The sequence below is a fragment of the Trichosurus vulpecula genome, chromosome 3, assembly GCF_011100635.1.
Source record: "Trichosurus vulpecula isolate mTriVul1 chromosome 3, mTriVul1.pri, whole genome shotgun sequence".
NCBI classification, from domain to species: domain Eukaryota; kingdom Metazoa; phylum Chordata; class Mammalia; order Diprotodontia; family Phalangeridae; genus Trichosurus; species Trichosurus vulpecula.
In genome coordinates, this window is record NC_050575.1 from 435188710 (window position 1) to 435208948 (window position 20239).

At 40.9% G+C, this 20239-nt stretch overlaps 1 protein-coding gene across 1 annotated transcript; it reads left to right on the top strand.

Annotated features, from left to right (window-relative positions):
* The first annotated feature begins 1978 nt into the window (after nt 1-1978).
* On the top strand, nt 1979-17772 carry LOC118843153 (zinc finger protein OZF-like). The gene is made up of 5 exons (XM_036750601.1): nt 1979-2131; nt 2783-2873; nt 9280-9406; nt 10166-10261; nt 11754-17772. Exons 2-5 carry the CDS (start codon nt 2841-2843, stop codon nt 13214-13216), a joined length of 1719 nt encoding a protein of 572 aa, XP_036606496.1. The 5' UTR covers nt 1979-2131; nt 2783-2840; the 3' UTR covers nt 13217-17772.
* The last annotated feature ends 2467 nt before the right edge of the window (nt 17773-20239 follow it).

Here is a 20239-nt window from a genome sequence, read left to right on the forward strand (position 1 = left end):
AAAATGAGAAACAAAACAAAGTTCACGAAAACGCATTGGCTTTCAAGAAAAAGCAGTGGCGCTGATAATTGCTTGACTCGAATTATTGTACACTTAGAGGAAGACATTGAACGAACAATTTTAATAAGTTTAATAAGTGAATGAGAAGAAAGCTCACAAATGAGATCTGAATGATATAAAAATGAGACTACAATTTTGTTTGTGATCCCATGACCACTGCATGCTCCTTCCTTACCTGGCAGCCAGAACAGTAGGAGGCAGAGGAGCTGAGCTGCTAAGCCCTCTCCATGCTATGGTCTGACCAATGCTGATTTTTTGGGTGGGGAGAGAGAGAAGCTGGATAATAAGGGCTCTGAGTAATCAGGACAGAGGTGGGAGATAGGAGCATGCAAAGCCGGATGGCCCTTGGAGGGAAAGTTGGACTTCAGCTACCCTGTTCATTTCTAAAGCCAATGACATAGGACCCTCTTCTTCACTGGTCCCCTTTCACAGCATGAATATTCACACCCCGGGGGGTGGAGGGGAAGGGGTGTTGCCATTAAGGCTTATCAAAACAGTATTACTTTACTTTCCAGCCCTTCATCTCCTTAGGCTCAAAAGGTACTGGCTACCTGTGCTTCAGTAGGAGGGGAGAAAGTTTGGCATGGGATTCTTTGTGTACAGGACTCTACTGTTCCTCTAGTCAAAACTGTCCATTCACTGTCTCTTCAATGTGTCATAACAATTCCCACCAAACTTCTTTGCTCACTCCCACTATTTGAACACTATCCTTACAACTAAAATATATCTGAAATATAAAGGTCGTGTTCATGCAACTTTAAACAAGAGGTTCTAGGCAAAAGGCCTTCTTTATTCCATTGGAGGAAAGAAACAAACACGTGTTGAGGTGTGCCCTAGGCCTGAGGAGACCCAAGGCTTAGAGCCCAAGCCTTGACATATATAGCTGTGGCTAGACAAAGAACCAAGCAGTGAGTTGTAACAGCAGCAGTGGGGTATGACCCAACAAGGAGGCAAGTTTACCCAGTGACAAAAAGTCCACACATAGCAGGGCTTCACCACTGGGACCTGCTTCCTATTGGTGCTTGCCCCAGCTCAGGGACCTCCAGTTCTGTGGTTTAGCTGCCAAAGCGTTCATCCTGACGGTGGGCACAAAGGACTGTTGTTATGCCAAGCTCAGGGCATAGCTTGCTTGCTGACCTATAGCCCTGGAAAATAAGAGGTCTCCAAAAAAAGAAAAAAGAGTGGAGTGTCCTAGGCTTGGGGATCCTGACAAGTGGTAGTTCAGTCTGTGTTTGAAAGAACTGCATGGAGAGAAAATCCACCAGCACCTCTTAATGCAACTTAATCTAACTTGTTTCTTGTTAGTGAGTCATTTCAATCACAACCACCTCTGTCACCGCATTTGGGGTTTTCTTGGCAAAGTTCCTAGTGTGGATTGCCATTTCCTTTCTCCTGCTCATTTTACAGGTGAGGAAACTGAGGCAAAAGGGTTAAGGGACTTGCCCACGGTCCCAAAGCTAGGAAGCGTCTCAGGCCGATCTGAACTGGTCTTCCTGACTCCAGCCTCAGTACCACATAGCTGCCCTCACCTACCCTTTGGACAGCTCCAAGTGTTAGGACGATTTCTTGACCTGCAGCCTTCTCCCCCCCTTCAGTATCCTGGTCTCATGGATCCCACACAAGGCGTGGCACTTCTCGGATCCTCAGCTAGAACCATCCGTCCTCCCTCGGGTCCTGGCTGGTGCCCGGCGCCCTCTTAACCTCTGCGGGTGCCCCGGGCCTACTCGCGTCTTACTCTTAAGGCTTGGAAGCCCCCAGAAACTGAGCGAGGGCGCGGGTGGGGTGTGGGGTGGGGGTTGGGGGGGGGGGGGTCCAGCCGTAGGCATGCGCATAAGGCGCCCCGCTCTCCAGACTACCATTCCCAGAAGGCCGTTCGCGCGTCTGGTCATTTTACAAGCCCAAGACTGGAGGATTAGTCGCTGTCTTATTGCGTCACATCCGGCTCCTCTCCTCCCTGCCTCTTCCGCGTTTGCTGGCGGTGGCTTCTTTTCCTCTCCGCTCCCCTGAGCTCGCCCGTGTCCGGTTGAGGGGCAGAGGAGAGCTGGGCCAGGCCCAGGCTGAGGCCGGCTGCGTGAGTACGGCGCGGTCGGGGCGCCTGGGACTAGTTGGGGGGCTCGCAGAGAAGGGGAGGGGCTTCCGTCCGATGAGGAAGGTAGCCCCCGAAGGCCTCCCGGGCTCTGGGGGCGGCCGATGCCTGAGGGAGGAGGGGTGGCTAGAGGAGGAACGGCGGATGTGGGGGTCTGGGGGCGGGTTCTAATCCTCCTTCAGTCAAAGCCGAGTCACAGTACTCTGGTCAGGTCCTGCCTTAAAGGCCTCAGTCTTTCCCTTGTGCCCAGGGTCCGAGGGCTGGTGCTCCCGGTGTGCGTCTGTCTGCTCCTTGCTCTGGCCTTGCCTGTGGCCTCATCTTCTCCAGTCTTCCTCCGGGAAGCCTTCCGTGATGCTGCCTCCCCCCCAATCCCCTCCCTGTCTATTCTGCAGTTTTTCTCTCTAAAGAAATATTGAGCCCCCCTCCCCACCCCCCAGTAGAGAGGACTGTTTCCTTCTGCCATTCGCTCCCCCTCCATGGGAGTTTTCTTCTTCCCCTCCCCCACAGGAGGGAAATGACTGTTTCCTTCTGGTCCTCTCCCTCCCCTCCACCAGCACCCCTCCCTTCCCCCCCCCCCCGGACAGAGCAGGCCACCCCCAGCGGCCCCTCCTCCTCACGGTCTCCTTTCCTCCCCAGCTCTACCTCCTGTGGCCTCTGTCACGTCCCCGCAGGTGGGAGCCTGGAGGGAGAGGGAATGGCTCCTGTGCTGACAGCCAGGCCAGGACAGGTGAGTGCCAGGTGCTGTTGCCCTGAAATCAGGCATAGGATCTGGTTCCTTCTCCTGTGCCATAATCTGGGAAAGTGCGGGGCTTGGGAATCGAGTATTTAGAGCTAAATAACACCATAGACACCAATTTATCCTCTCCACACACACAAAAATACCTGACATTTACTTTGCAGTTTTAAAAAAACTTCTGAGTTCCAAATACTCTTCCTTCTTCCATTTTTTTCCCTACCCAGTGAGAAGGCAAACAATAGGATTCCCATTTTGTACCTGAAGTGAGGAAAACATTTCTGAAGTGTTTTGGTTTGCTGGGAGCCCCAAAATATTGCAGTGCAGGGCAGCATCTTCCCAGGATGAATTCTTGCACTCCAACCTTCCAGACAAACAAAAAACTTTATTGTAAGGCCAACATAAAGGCGAGATTCTTAGGGAACCTGTGGTTTAATGGGTGTGTTCTCCTGAGTGTTCTCCACGTAAAGGACAGTGAAAGGGGTTTCAATGGGCTTAGGGGGTGGTGAGTAGTCTGGAGTGAGCCCCATCAAACAGTGAAAGGAATGTTGGTGGTTTTGGTTGTTGTCCTTTGTTCTCAAAGCGTACCAAAAATGATGTCACTATGCTTGAGTCAAGATTCAGTGTGGCCAGCTGGGGCTGATCAGGCCAATATGAGCTTGAAATGCTGTACCACAGGTGGGGCACAAATAGTACCTGTGAACATTTGCGGTGGATTGTCCAAACTTGGGCATCCTGCACTTCCTTTGAGGTATTTCAATTCTGAGTTGCTCATAGAACACAGCACCTTCTCTGATGTGGGAACGCCATGCTGAGTGGTCCTGGGTCAATGTCTCCCATGTCACCCAGTCAATTCCACAGTTCTTGGGAGAGACCTTGAGAGTGTCCTCGTATGGTTTCTTCGGACCACCATGTGAATGCTTGTCCTGTGGGAGTTCTCCATAAAATAGTCTTTTTGGCAAGCAGGAGTCTTGCACTTGAGCAGTGTGGCCAGCCCATAGGAGTTGTGCTCTCTGAAACAGCAACAGCAGTGGTCACTTGCTGCTGAAGACTTGTGCATCTCTTGAACATCTCATCACCAACGCTGCTTCTGTTTACCTAAACTCAGTAAAGCTACTGCTAAGTACAAAAGAATGAAAGAAACAGTATTCCTCCCATATGTACAAAAGCATTGCTAGCAGCTCCTTTTCTTGTGGCAGAGAATTGGAAACTGAGAATATGGCTGAACATATTATGGTATACAAAGATGATAAAAATATTTAATATAAGAAATCAAGGAACTTTTTAATAGAACCGAAGGAAGACTTGTATGAATCATTGCAGAATGAAGTAATCAGAGCAGGAGAAAAATTTATCCAATGACAATATTGTAATGATAGACAACTTTGAAAGATTTAAAAATTCTAATCAACACAGTGACAGACCATTTTTTTCAAGTGATACAATATATTCTACCTAACTTATGACATTCCTGCGATTGACTTTTATATGAGACCTTCCAGTAAATAATCAGAATTGATTTCTTTAAATATTAACAGATTTGACTTCTTTGCTTTCCAAGGGACTCTTAAAAGTATTCTCCAGCTCCACAATTCAAAAGCATCCATTCTGTTGCACTCTGCTTTCTTCGTGTTTCAGACATGGCCAATGTGGGAATTTGTTTTGCTTGTCTGTGACTTGTTAGTACAAGGCTTTTGCTATTTCCTTTTCCCCAATAGTAGATATTTGGTAAGGGTGGCCTCCCTTCCTTAGGACTGAAGTAGGAAGGATGAGAAGAATCCCTTCTAATATGAGCATTCCTCCCTCCTGGTACCCTGATGCAGTCCTTCCTTTTTGTCTAATGTATATAAGGCTTTAAGACTGAAATTCTTGATTCAAACCACCTTCTTTCTTAATGCTGTGTTAAAGTGAATTAAACTGGAGAGTGAAGAGGCAGCGAAGTACAAGGTAACAAAGGCTAGGTTGTGTGTCAGGAGGCTTGCATTTGAGATTTAGGTGTGATTTTTACTAGTTGGTTGATTTGAAGCCTAAGTAATCATGAGACCAAAAATGTTTTTACTTTTAGTTGAGGATGAATAAAAAAAGAAGTAGAATTAATCTTAAAAAAGTAGTGGAGAGACAGCAAAGCCTAAAAGAAATTATTCTGGTGACATATGTTACAAAAAGATATTAAAAGCCTCTCTTGGAAGCAAGATCAGAGATTAGTGAAGAGCACATTTGAGGTTGATGTAATGATGGTGACAAGAAGTGGTACTTATGAGAAAGTTATGCAAGTTAAGTCTTCCTTGGCTTTTGTTTTCCTATTGAAGAATGGTGAACTTGTACCAAGGAATGAGAGCCCAAAAATTGTCCCCAGCAAGTGGATACTGGAAGTAAAAGGAGATAGAGCCTATTGGAGTTCTTGTTTTTTCATTCAGTAGCTTCTGAATTTCTCCATCATTTTCCTCAAGCCATTCTTGATGTTTGTGAGTGTTCTGACCCAGATGAGTAGATGCAGTGCTGTGCACCAGATCTCTAAAAGCTACCCAGTCTTTTTGTGCTCTGATGTTGCCAACTATGTTTTGGCTTAACTTTCCCAGCAAGTTGGCAACAAACTGTTCCTGCTCACAGAAGTAGTCTGCTCTCTTGACTTTGATTCTTCTGGTAGTCATTTTGCTTTGGGGACCTGGCTTTTGTTGAACTTGAATATTTAGCTTGGCGAGGGTAAGTCTATGATCAGTCCATCAATCTGCACCACACGTTGCCTTCATTATTCTCACATCCTGTCCTTTTCGTCATTGTCTATTTCGCCAGAGTTCTTTCTGGAAAAGGACTTCTTTCCTTCACCCTCCAAATTTAAACTTCCTTTATGCCAAAGAAATAGTTGCATAAAAATACCAGTGATAGTGAGTTTACCTGACAATTCATAAAACCTTTTCCTGTAGTGATCTCCATCTTCTCTCTTTTTAATTTTGGTTTTCAATTTAAGGAAGAAAACATTCATTTCCATAAGACAGTATAATAAAAAAGATGATTACACATGAAACTGCATATCTGCTGTGTACAACTTGCTATTTCTCTCAAAATACAATAAAATTATCACTTAAATTTCTTTCTTTTTTCCTTCCCATCTCCCTTCCACCTTAGAGATGGCTACCATTAGACACAAGTAGAGATGGGTAGGGGTGTGTGTGTGTGTATAGTATCTGTATATATATAAAATTATTCTATACATCAATTTGTTGGCTCTTTCTCTGCATGGAAACAATGTCTTTTTTCATATGTCCTTTGTGGTTAATTTGGGTATTTGTAATATGTAAAATAGCTTATTTGCTCAAAGTTCTACACATAATATGGCTGTTAGTGTATACAGTGTTCTCTTGGTTCTGCCTATGTTTTGGTCTTCACTATTTCATGCAAGTCTTTCCACATTTTTCTAAGACCACATAGCTCATCATTTCTTAGAGTAGTATTCCATCACAGTCACATACCACAACTTGTTTAGCCATTTTCAATTTATGGGCACCCCTGCAATTTCCAGTTCTTTACCACCAGAAAGAGATGCTATGCATGTTTTGGAACATACAGGTTCTTTCCTTTTTTCTCTAATCATCTTTGGAGATAGACCATGTAGTGGTGTTGCTGGGTCAAAGGGTATAGGTAATTTAATAAGTCTTTGGGCATAATTCCAGATTTGTCAGCAAAAAAGTTGGATCATTTTATGATTGCACCAACAATGAAAATAGTGTCGCAGTTTTCCACATCGCCTCCAACATTTGTCACTTTCCCCTTCTATCATTTTCGCCAATCTGGGAGGTGTAAAATGATACCTCAAGGTTGTTTTTAATTGATATTTACCTAATCAATAATTATTTAGAGCATTTTTATATGTCTATGAATTGTTTTGATTTTTTCATTGGAAAACTGCCTGTTCATACCCTTTTGCCATTTTATCAATTGGGGAATGATTCATATCCTTACAGATTTGACAGTGTTCTTTATATATTATGTATTATTTATCTAATAAACTCTGTATAAAATTTTTTCCCCAAGTTTCTGCTTTCCTTTTTATCTTGGCTATGTTTGTTTTATTAATACAAAACCTTTTCAATTCAATGTCATCAAAATTCTCCATTTTATTCCTGACTGCTGCCTATCCCTTGTTTGTTTATACATTGTTTAATTATCCATATGTCTGATAACTAATGTTTCAACTTTTTTTTTTCCAGTTACTCATAGTTCAGCATCTTTTTCGTTGTTTATTAAATAATTATATCGTTTTAAGCTTTGCATATTCTCTTGGGTTTGCTTATTTTATGTTGTGTCAGTTCATGCATATCTTCCAGTGTTTCTCAGAATTCCTCATATTTGTCATTTTGAAGTACATAAATGATGTGATTCCTATGCCTTTTTTTTTTTTGTTTGCTGTCCTTTACTGGTGAGAATCCAGTTTGTTTCCAGTTCTCTGTTGCCCCAAGGAGTACTCTTATGAATGGTTTTGTGCAAAAACTCAGTTCTGGCCTTGGTCTGGTTGTACAGAAAGGGAATGGCAACATGGTGCAGTGAGAATAGACTTGGATCTGAAGCCAGGAGCACCTGGTCGCAGAGTGCACATCCATCATTTCCTCTCTTTTTGACCTCAAGAAAGTCAGTTTCTCCCGCTTGGCTTCACTTTTCTAATGTGTAAAATGATAAAATTGCCCTCTAAAGTCTCTTCTAGCTCTAAATATATGAATTGGAAAACTATGGTCCTTTAACACCCTTTTCAGCAGGAAATAATTGTTCACATGCTGTTAGAGACAGGAGGTTGTAGTCCCCCATGCTCCCCTTTGCTCTTACTGTTCCAGGAACATTGACCACACTCATGTTCAGTTCAGAGCAGCACAGTGATTGTATGAAAAAAGAAAGGTAACTGCCTTAGTTGTGAGAGAAGACGTAGGACCAGAGGATAGTCATCTTCAGCTATTTCGTTTTCGGTGTTTATTTCAGTAGGTAAAAAAGGGATAAGCCGTATTGCTGCTTCAGCTCAGAGGGCCACAATGGGCCATGGGTGCACATTGTAAAAAAAATTTACAAAAAACTCTGACACATTTAAAATTGATTTCATTGGAACTGTTCATAACAATAAAAGTGCCAGTCACTGTGCTAAGTGTGAAGGATACAAAGGATGGCCATAATGACTTCTGCCCTTAAGGAATTCACAAGCTTATCAGGGAGGAATAGTTTTCTCAAAAATTTTTATTCATTTAACTTTTAACTTATGGAATAAAATAACACTTTTCAAAACAGGATAAAAATACATAATTGCACATGAAACTGCAAATCTATCATGTTCAATTTGCTCTTCCTCTGAAATTTGTAATAAAAATATCACGTAAATTTCTTTTTTTCCCCTTTTCTTCCCCCTGCAATTCTTGAGATATGTACCATTAGGCAGAAATGTGTTTCTGTGTACGTGTGTGTGTGCACGCATGTGTGTATGTATGTAAAATCATTCTGTACATACTCCTATTTCTCAGTTCTTTCTGGTTGAGGAATTCTTTAATGCTAGTGTATACCAGACAGTGTACTGGGATGCAAAGAAATAAATGAAACAATCCCTTGTGACTGAGGAAACAAAGGTTCAATCATTTCAGCATATCAATTTTCTATTAAGCAAAGCATGACAATTGCCAAACAAACAGGGACCAGACCCCTTCCTCAACTTAGGGATGGACCCAGAATGTAGGAGGTGATGTACTTTTATATGTTAAAAAGAAACAAGACTAATCAATTAAATGCAAGTAGTACAATGTTAGGGAATGATATTTCCAACTGGAGGAAAGATTAGGGACTTGCCATGTTAAGGGATGGGGATAACAGGTTCAATACCCGGAATTCAGAAAAAGATGTGTCCCACTCCCCCCACATGTCTATGTACAAACAAAGGAACATGGAAACTATAATTGTCCACTAAGAGGCCAGTTTTCTGAGAAGACATAGGGGTTGCTTGAGATATAGAATTGTGAGAATACCTTACCTCAGTCTTTTTGGATCAGATTGGATTTCTGGTCAGCATAACCTAGGTCATTTGTTAAGTGTCTCTAAACAGCAGGAAGAGGTAGTCTAGTTTCTCAGCCATGCACGGCTAGGTTCAAACAATGGAATAAGGTTTTCTCCCAATTCCCACAATTAATTATTTTTTTCCTCACAAAATAGAAGTTGGATTAGACCTAAAATTGAACAGAAAAAGAACTGAGCTGCCTCCAAAATTGAATCACAAAATGGAGTCAATGTGGTTGACTCAGTTACCTCAATTCCCTGAATCACCTGCTGTCCTAAAACCCTCAGTTTCCTCAGTCTACTGGCAAGTAGTTTTCATTTGAACTTCATAACCCTTAGAGTTACAGCTGGGCAAGCACAAATGTTTTTGGTATTTCAGGAATCAGTAACATTCAAGGAAGTGGCTGTGGAATTCACCCGAGAGGAGTGGGGACAATTGAACCCATCTCAGAAAATGTTGTACAGGGATGTGATGCTGGAGAATTATAGGAACTTGGTGTCTTTGGGTAAGAACAGCTACCCCTTTGGAGTCTTGATATATACTATGACAACTTTCAAATCTTAACAGTTATTCTTTGTCATACAAGAGTAAACTAGTCCTAATGTTTTTTGTAGCCAAGAGACAGATTACTTGTGATACCTGTTTCCAGGAAAAACGGCCTTTGCTTAGTAAGCCTGGAAATTGATTTCTTGATCTGTTGTAATCCTTGAGAATGTGTCTTCCCTTCTCTGTTGCTTCAAATCCAAGATTTTCTTTTTAAGGCCCATGTAGGTTGCATCATACACAGTGTTCCCACTGTCTAAGCAGGAAATGAGTCAATTGAATTTTTTTTTTTCCTAAGTCCTACTCAGTAGTCCATTCTACCATAATATAGAATGTCCTTTGGTGGTCCTTTGTACTATCCTTTAGGTCTTCCTAGCATGTTTACTTTTTTCCCCGAAGAGTGCTTCAACTAGTTTTGAATTCTTTTATTAAGTTTTGTGGTTGCTTTTTTCAAAATGTGATTTTGCCTCCCTCTGACACCTGAAAAGAAAAAGAAAAAAACCCTACTTCTCCCTCTTCTCAGCTCATTGGGCCTCACCTGTTTGAAAAACAAAAGTCTCAGACAAAATCAGCTAACCTAGTGCTCTTGGTGGCCTGAGATATATTCCGTGCCCTTATACCCCTACCTTTCTACTAAGAGTTGGAAGGAATATTGCATCTTTCTGTTCTATGATGAAACTCTGAGAGGACTCCCTAGCACTTTCTCATTTTCCTTGAACAGGATTTGCGGTTTCCAAACCAGATGTGATCTATCAGTTGGAAAGGAAGGGAGCATCTTGGATGCCAGAGGCAGATATTCCCAGAAGCAGCTGTCCAGGTGACTACATAAAAACCACGCTGATGGGTGATTGCCAGCTTGCAATCTGTTGGTCATTTTGGGTCAAAGCTCTTGCAAATTATTGGACAAAGTGGCCTATCAAAGCTTCTCAGGCCTGTTGAGAGGAGCTGAGGCTTTCAGACTTCATTTTGTAGGTCAAGAAATTTATTTTTTTTATGTATCTCTTTACTGAAGTGTACCTTCACTTTAAAAGAAAGTTGTTGCTTTAGTACAGGGCAGTTATTTCTCTTCTGTTCCTTGAAGATTATCTTCTCTTAAGTGGGCATTCTCCTGCTTCACTTGCATGAATTCAATCTACCTTTCAAAATAAGTACATTACTTAAAGATATCCAGTAGTGTGCTCTTTTTGCTTCTTAGTTCTGTTCTGATATTTTCCTTTGTTTTAATTTTATGATTATGTTGCTTTACTGCTATTACTTTTAAAAATATTTACTCCTGACCTCATTCCCCTTTGTTCATTCTATAATGTGTCATCCTGTTTGAAATTATGTTTATAAAGGCACATTAATACATTCACTTAACAGGAGTATTGTAGCCATGAGCCCATTGTGAAAGCTATATTTTGTCCATATTTTGCTATTTCACTAAAAGCTGTTGTGAAAATTTTACTGACAGTGCTTTGTTTTCGGCAACACACTGAGGAAGCAGACCTAATCTTAGGACCATGGCGTCAAAGGATAGAAACAGTTTTGTAGCTGTAGCTGAAATTACTGTTCCTTTTGAGAAAAGTGGTGGCAGCAGCTTAATAACTAGTTATTTCAATCTAATTGCCAAAATTTAAAGTATCTTTGCTAATCTGATGGGTATTTTTGGTACCTGCAGATGTTTTGATTTTTACTTCTTTGATTACCAGAGTTTTGAGTAATGTTTCAGGTACTTGTTAATAATTTTTCTTGGCCAAAAGGCCTCTATGTCTACTCTGAAAAATTTTTTAAGTTTCTAAAAAATTTCTATCAATGTATTCCTTACCAAGTAGATAGCTTGGATTTTTAGAGGATATTTATGGCAACAGTTGTCACATTTTTCCCCTCATATTTCTTCTTTATTCTGTTTACTTTATTGATCTATTTTTCTTCCTCCCTCTAAATGGTATTCTTTATTTTCTTCCTTTTCAGTCCTTTCTCTTCTTATTTTCAGCTCAGCTGATAAGGATACGCTCACGGTTTCTCAAAGTTATCTTTTTCTTTTTTCTTACTAGTCTTATTTTTTTCAAATGTCACCCACTTAAAATAGAGTAAGCGTTCATTCATTCCTCTAGGTAATTTCACCCGCAGTCAAAGTATTTACATATGTTACCTTTGAGTCATCATACTTTCAATTAATATAAATTGTTTCTTGGTGATAGACTACTGAGACTAGGCTTTTCAAGTGAGAAAGCAAGAGAATACCTCTAAAACCTTTGAACAAGTAAGAACCTTGGGTTAGGGTAAAAAAAGACAGGGTTAATCAGCTCTGTAATTCTTCTTTTCAGAAGGTGGAGAATTTACTGGAGATAAACCTCTTGAATGTAATGAATGTGGGAAGGCCTTCTGGAGCAAGGAGTATCTTGCTTTGCATCACACAGTTCATGCTGGAGAGAAACAATATGAATGTAGTGAATGTGGAAAGGGCTTCAGGAGGAAGAGAAAACTTACACTACATCAGAGAATTCATACTGGAGAGAAGCCTCATGAGTGTAGGAAATGTAGAAAGGCCTTCAGGTGGAAGGACCATCTTAATAGCCATCAAAGAATTCATACTAGAGGTATGTATAATGAATATAATGAGTGTGAGAAAGGTTTCCACTACAAGTCAGGTCTTACTCTACATCAAACATTTCATACTGGAGAAAACCCATTTGAATGTAGTGAATGCGGAAAGGCCTTCAGGGGTAAGTCACATCTTACTGTGCATCAGAGAATTCATACTGGAGAGAAACGTCGTAAATGTGATGAATGTGGGAAGACCTTCAGGGATAATGGAGAACTTAGACTCCATCAGAGAATTCATACTGGAGAGAAACCTTATGAATGTAGTGAATGTGGGAAGGCCTTCAGGGGTAAGTCATATCTTACTGTGCATCAGAGAATTCATACTGGAGAGAAACGTTGTAAATGTAATGAATGTGGGAAGACCTTCAGGGATAATGGAGAACTTAGAGTCCATCACAGAATTCATACTGGAGAGAAACCTTATGAATGTATTGAATGTGGGAAGGCCTTCAGGGATAAGTCAGACCTTACTGTGCATCAGAGGATTCATAGTGGAGTGAGGCCTTATGAATGTAGTCAATGTGGGAAGGCCTTCAGATATAAGTCAAATCTTACTGTGCATCAGAGAATTCATACTGGAGAGAAGCCTTATAAGTGTAGTGAATGTGGGAAGACCTGCAAGAGCAATGCAGAACTTACAAACCATCACAAAATTCATACTGGAGAGAAACCTTATGAATGTAGTGAATGTGGGAAGGGCTTCAGGGATAAGGGACAACTAAGAATCCATCACAGAATTCATACTGGAGAGAAACCTTATGAATGTAGTGAATGCGGGAAGGCCTTCCATACTAAAAAGGAACTTACAGTTCATCACAGGGTTCATACTGGAGTGAAGCCTTATGAATGTAGTCAATGTGGGAAAGCCTTCAGGGATAAGGGACAACTAAGAATCCATCACAGAATTCATACTGGAGAGAAACCTTATGAATGTAGTGAATGCAGGAAGGCCTTCCATACCAAAACCCAACTTAGTGCGCATCAGAGAGTTCATACTGGAGTGAGGCCTTATGAATGTAGTAAATGTGGGAAGGCCTTCAGATATAAGTCAAACCTTACTGTGCATCAGCGAACTCATACTGGAGAGAAACCTTATGAATGTAGTGAATGCGGCAAGGCCTTCAGGGATAAGACAAAACTTACTGTGCATCAGAGAATTCATACTGGAGAGAAACCTTATTAATGTACTGAATGCGGGAAGGCCTTCTGTGTTAAAGAGGAACTTACAGTTCATTACGGGGTTCATAGTGGAGAGAAACCTTAGGAATGTAGTTAATGTGGTAAGACCTTCACTGGTAAAGCACAACTTACAATCCATCAGAGAAACCTTATGAATGTAGTGAATTCAGAGAGGCCTTCCATATTAAAAAGGAACTTATAGTTAATCACAGTGTTCATAGTGGAGAGAAACCTTATGAATGTAGTCAATATGGGAAGCCCTTCAGGGATAAGAGAACATGTAAAGTGCATCACAAAGTTCATACTGGAGGGAAACCTTATGAATGTAGTGAATGTGGGAAGGCCTTCAAGACTAAGACACACTTTACCATATATCACAGAATTCATACTGGAGAGAAACCTTATGTATGTAGGAAATGTGGAAAGGCCTTTAGATATAAATCACAACTTGCAGTGCATCAGGGAAGTCATACTGAAGAGAATCCTTATTAATGTAGTGAATGTGGGAAGGCCTTCAAGAAGAAGGTGTATCTTACTGTACATCAGATAATTCATACTGGAGACATCCTTCAGAAATGTAAGCAGTGTGGGAAGGCTTTCCTCTACAACTAAGATTTTATTCGACATCAAAAAATTCATACCGAAGAGAAACCTTATGAGTGCAATGAATGTGGAAGACTTTCAGAGAGAGAGTACAACATACTCCACCCCAAACAATTCATTCAAGAAAGGAACCTTAAGAATGTAATGCATGTAGGAAGGCCTTGAGATGGAGGACACTACTTCATCATCAGAGATTTCATGCTGGTGAGATTCCTCCTAAATGTAAGGAATGTGGGAACACCTCCATTGCAATTCAGATTTTATTAGACATCAAAAATTCATGTTGGAGAATAACCTTATGTATGTAGTAAATGTGGGAAGACCTTCAGGAAGAAGCCACATCTTACTGTGTATCAGAGGGTTCATACTGAAGAAATTGTTTATGAATGCGAGTAATGTGGGAAGGCCTTCCATGACAACTCTCATTTTTCTCAACTTCAAATAATTCATAGCTTCTAAATGTAATATGGAAGGGGAAGGTCTTCCACCTAAATGTATCATTTACTCAACATCAGAGCACTCATACTGGAGAGACCTTCTGAATGCAATGAATGTGGGAAGATCTTCAGCCTGAAGACACAACTTGCTCAATATCAAAGAACTAATTCTGGAGAGAAACTTTGAGTTTGGGAAGGCCTTTAAACTAACGACACTAGTTTATGTCCATCAGAGTATTCCCACTAGAACGATTCTTCATTATTGTAAGGAGTGTGGGATGATTCCCCCAGCTGACTAGACAGATTTTGAGTCCTTCAGTGCAATTCAGCGATTCCTAATTTATGCACCATGGAAGAAGGAGATATTCCTCCCCTCTGTAAAAGCCTGTAAAGGGGTAAAGATTTAGTGTTATCTTTGTGTGGATCTTCAGGGAGGGAGAGGTTATGCTGTTTGAGCCAGAGGTTACTTAGTGGATGATGGTATTGGGAGAGGTTTAGTATTCACCATGATTCCTGGGCATTTGGCATGCAAGACTCTTGGGGATGACCTCTTGGCCATGAACCTGAGCCTAATGTGTGATGAATAATTGTTGATGGTGCTTGAGGAATATTTCATAATTGAGCTGTGTTCCTGATGTTGCTGGTGTTGCTTCTGCTCCTATTCATTTGGGTAGCTACTGTGGACCATAAAGACTTGCAATCACCTTAACTAAACCAAACATTGCAAGGACCTGTGGCAGATTTTTATGGCAAGGTGACTTCTGCCCTGTTCTCTGAATTGAAATGGAGGTAAACAGCAGGATTTGCTATGACCTCATGGTAGCTGAATGCCTCATCACCTAATTAGTGACACATGAAAAGGTGAATAAGATTGCCATTACAGTTAAGGAATATAAATGGGGAATTTTCAATGAAGAAATCAAAGGGATGAATAATAAAGATGAAAACGTCTCCTAAATCTCTATTGTTTATAGAGGAATGAAAACAACTTTGAAGTGACATGTCACACTACCTTAGATTGGCCAACATGACAGAAAAGGAAAATGACATTCTGGAGTGGATGTGGAAAAATAGGGAAAGTAATGCACAATTCAGAACTAGTCCAACCATTCTGCAGAACAATTTGGAACTGTGGCCAAAGGGTTATAAAATTGTGCATACCCTTTGACACAGCCATACCACTACTGTCTGTATCCCAATGAGATCAAAGGAAAAGGACCTATGTGTACAGATATATTTATAATGGATCTTTTGGTGCTGGCAGAGAATTGGAAATTGAACGGATGCATGTCCACTGGGGAATGGCTAAACAAGCTGTGGCATATGAACGTAATGGAAAACTGTTGTGGTATAAGAAATGATGAGCAGGTGGATTTCAGAATAACCTAGAAATATTAACATGAACTGATTCTGAATGAAGTAAGCAGAACCAAGAGAACATGGTACATAGTAAGCAACATTGTGTTGTGATCAACTTTGATAGATTTAGCTCTTCTCAGCAACACAGTGATCTAAGACAGTTCACAAAGACCCATGATAGAAAATGATGTCTCATCCAGCGAAAGAGCTAAGGACTTGAATGGGTAAGATTAAACCCTTCTTAGGTAGGTAAGACTATATAAACCGTGACCCTGATTCAAATTTAGTCCCTCCTTTACTTCACTGATTTGCAGATCTGGTACAAGTCTTATATCCTAAAGTAGAAGGCCCTGGGAACACAAGAGGGAGGCTCATCTCAGGGTCCTGGCCAAGAGCCTGAGACAGTCCAGCTTCCAGGAACTGTCCACTCCAAGGACATGCTGCACTTAGAGACCTTGAAGGGATTGGCCTCCTTTCAGGTTCTTGCGTAAGATGCAGCATTTGCCAAAAACACCTGGCATGATGGCTTCTTTGTTCCCAGCATTATTTATGCTGTAAGATTCGGACCCCAAATTGGAATCTCCCCCATGGCAGAGATGTGTGGCCTGGGACTTCCATGAGCGGGACCCTGATGGCTGTACCCCCGGGATTCCCCAGCTTGTGTGGTCAGGTGTTGGAGCTCCCCTGCATCAGTGATGACTGTAAATACGTTGATTTTGCCTGTGGGATGGTGATGAGGCAGTTGGAGCCCTGTCTCTTGAGCCATTCCTCTAATCTAGTAATTGCCTTGCTATTATTATTCTTAAGCCTCCCTCTCTGCTACTTTCAATTTCCATCTTTCTTGCCTGTATTTTGATAATAAAACAAAAAGAAAACTTTCGGGCTTCTTGGAGTGTGGAATGTTTTGTCCGGGCGAATCCGAACCTTTACTGGACGTTTTGGCATCACGAACAGGATTCGAGGGACAGAATGCCATTCTTTAAGAAACCCACCATAGAAAGTCAGGATTCTTATATTCTCCTTGCTGCTCTGTGGCCAGGGAGTACGCGGACCTCACCAGTCCGTGGGAAGACTGGGGTGGCCAGCTTGAAATGTGAACCCTTACATGTGCAGAGTAAAGGCTGAGTGTTGCGATGCGTGGCCTATGGCAGGATGCATAGCCAGAGGGAAGGAACAGTAGGAGAAAATTTTATGTATTTTAGTTTATTGTTTAGTAAGGGGATGTTGGTGGAATTCATTCTTAGGGATATTATGGGAGTCACATGATTGTGAAAATACTTGGTACAGTGCTTGGCATGAAATGAATTCTATTTGAATGTAAACTGTTTTAAATGTAATTTCTTCATACTTATTAACTTTATGTGAATTTTCTTCAATATAAGATTTACGTCAGTGGGGATAAGATTAATAATTCTCAGTGAAAGGCAGTCTGGGAACACATCTGCCTGAGGCAAAGTCAGCGGAATGATAATTTATTTTGATTCTGAAGTTTAAATAGATCATAATTGTTTATGGTTTTCCTTTACTTTTAAAATTCAACTATGTGGAAGAGGTTTTGAGGTCAAATAAGAATTGTCAATTAATATCAGAATAAATGGTAATCTGTCTCTGAGAAAGATAAATGTATTTTATGAAGAAATGTTTTGTAAAATCCCTTATATGATTTTTACAAGGCCTACTAAAGTTCTATCTGTAAGCTAACCTGTTGCACTAAATTGATATTTATACCAGTTATGTCCAAACCTACTGTAGATTTTTAAATTTCGTTTAAGTCTCATTCCTAGGTTTGTCGTGACTTTGGATTGACTTTGAATGAGTGTGCTCAGAGAAACAGCAAGGGATAGGAAACAGGCTCAAGGTTTTTGTATTTAACCCCTTCCTGGGGACCATGTTACATCTTATTTTTTAAAATTGCCAAGGCTCCTGGAAACTATCTACATGGGCAAGGTCATCAGCTCCAGAAAAAGAACTAGTTTGAGTTATGTAGGTCCTAAACAATGAACTTAGCTTGCTGAGAAACTCAAAGTTTATGTACAATAGATAGTAAGGATTCTAATATTTGCCTTTTACAACAGGACAAGTTCAAATTTGAGAAGGAAAAGATGTCTAATGAAATCCCTTATGTATGAGAGTCCTAGTAAATTTTAATGTTTACGGAAAAGCAACTGTATCTGGCTTCATTAACGAAACTTGGTGTTTAACGTGAAAAATGCACTTGGGACCATATTTGATTTCAGTGATGAGTCCCACTTTATCAAGTCTCAGTTACACGTACAAGGCTGAATTTGCCTGCTTGTGTTAAGGCTTCTAGTTTCCCTTGCTTCTCAGATGTGCTTTGTGCACTTAGGTAGACACATTTTAGGCTGTGGGTTTCATTGCTGGATCCTTTCCTGGCTTTGGTCTCCTGGAATATGGGTTACTCAGCATTGCTTCTACTGCTCTTCTTTCCTGCAAGTTACACTTCACAAAATTTCCAAAGGTGGACTGTAAACAGTTGGTTTTCACTGGTATCCTTTTTAAGTTTGGAGCACATAAGACACAGCTATTTCTACCAAGTCACATTGTGAATCCCTGACCAAGAGCCCGTTGTTACTGCTTTTGATCATTACTGCTCCAGTCAAGAATTCCATACTCCATTCTGAGAGACCATTTTCTTAACTGTTTACCCTCCCCCCCCAAACCAATGCCCTCTTCTGACTCTTCAGGTCTTGCATTCTGGAAGTGACACTGATGAAAACATTGTCCATCAGATGAATACAGTTGACAAAAAAAGCAAATGACAAATTCTGGAGGGCTGTGGGAAGATGTACATTATTGCATTGTTGGTGAAACTGAACTGGTTCGGCCATGTTTGAAAGAAATTTGGAACTCTGAAAAGCTATTAAACTCTGCATATGCTTTGACCCAGCAATACCACTACTAGGTCTATACCCCAAAGAGATCAAAGGAAAAAGAAAAGGAATAATACGTCCAAAAATATTGGTAGCTTCTCCTTCTGTGGGTAAAAATTTGGGAACTGAGGGAGTGTTGGCAGTGAAAGCAGCGGAAGTACGTAAAAGACAGAAGTTCGGACCAGATATTTTCCCCTCCCCAGAGGTGGGTAGAGCCCAACATTAACATAAAGTCCAAAGTCAGGAGGTAAGTTAGGAAAATGAATAAACAACATAAAAAAGAACCTGAGCATAAAAAGTTACTGTGGGGATCGGGAAGCTCAAGGCAAATAGAGAAGATGATAATGACGTGAATCCAAGTATAAACAAAGCCTCAAAGTAAAAGTGCAGGTTGGACATATGCTTAACTAGAATTCCCAGCAATTCCAAAGGAACTTTTTTACAAGAGCAAAGATTTAAAAAGAGAAAAGATTTAAAAAGCAACCCAGGGTTATGCAGAGCCCTAATCGCTGCATGGAGGCTATAATTGCTAACCCAAATTCATTTCTCCAATTTCTCTTGTTTGAATTTTATTTGTCTTTAGACCCTGGATTTTCTTAGTGGTGCTCCATCGTCTCTGGAATCCAAAAATCTGCCTTTCATTTGACACTATTAATTTCCTTTCTTTCAGTTGTTTAACCATATTTTTTGTTTTACTTTTGGGTTTTATTCATTCTTCCTTCTCTTTTTAGGATCACTCTGTGTAGTTTATCTTCTCCCCTCCCACTAGTGCACAGACTCCTGAGGCTTCTCTAAAATACTGCCTCAGGCTTCTTGTGTTAGGGGATAGGGAGATGACAGATCCCTTTTCCTACTCTACCTAACCTTTTCAGTGACTGGATTGACTGGATCTGATTCCCCTACATGTCGAACCCAAGGAGCTATTTCCAGCTTTTAGCACAGTGCCTGGTACATAATTGGTGCTACATAAATTCCCATTGACTGATTCACTCTAGTATGTGCCTCTGAGTGGCCCTCAGGCACAAGTCTGAGATTTCCCTTGTATTCTCCATAGCTTGTGCACACACTTGAGATGTGCTTAGTTAGAGCGCTAAGTATTAAAGTTCCCCATTCTTAATGCATAGGATGTTTACCTCCCCTGACGGTTCTGTTTAGCTTTTGTCATCCACTTTAATTTTGCTGTCATTAGAACAAAATTACTTCCTTTTCAATGCTTGGGTTGTAGAGGACATTTGCCAAAAGTGACATTTTCCCATCTTTTGGATCACACAGAATTTGTCTATGACTATTACCATGATGCTAGGTAGACCCTTGCCTGTAAGGTACAACATTTTTGGGCAAAAAGCTAAGCCTTTATCACCTTTGTAAAATCAGCTAAAGCTTCACCTCCCCCAAGGTGAGTATGGAGATCCGGAATAAAGCATTTCAAGCAAATTCTCAATATTATCAAATTCTATATCTCTCTGAATGTCCCACATTACCATCTTAGCTGTCCACACTGCCTTAGTTGTAGAAGGTGGAGGGTGAATTCCTTAGGTAGGGAGTTGGGGACTAAAATCAATCAGTTTTTATGAAGGGCTTAGTCCTTGCTAGGCCCTGTAATAAGAGAGGGTATAAATATAAAGAAGACAGCCCTAACTAAAAGGAATTTGCAATCTAATATTGTTCAGTCACTTTTCAGTTGTGTCTTCAGAATTTTCCTGTCCCATTTGGGGTTTTCTCAGCACAGATACTGGA

Excerpts from the sequence above, each read along its gene's own strand:
- LOC118843153 (XM_036750601.1), top strand. The coding sequence starts at position 2,841 with ATGGCTCCTGTGCTGACAGCCAGGCCAGGACAG. Across the intron at positions 2,874-9,279 it reads TGACAGCCAGGCCAGGACAG|GAATCAGTAACATTCAAGGA; the intron begins GTGAGTGCCAGG and ends TTGGTATTTCAG. Across the intron at positions 9,407-10,165 it reads TAGGAACTTGGTGTCTTTGG|GATTTGCGGTTTCCAAACCA; the intron begins GTAAGAACAGCT and ends TTCCTTGAACAG.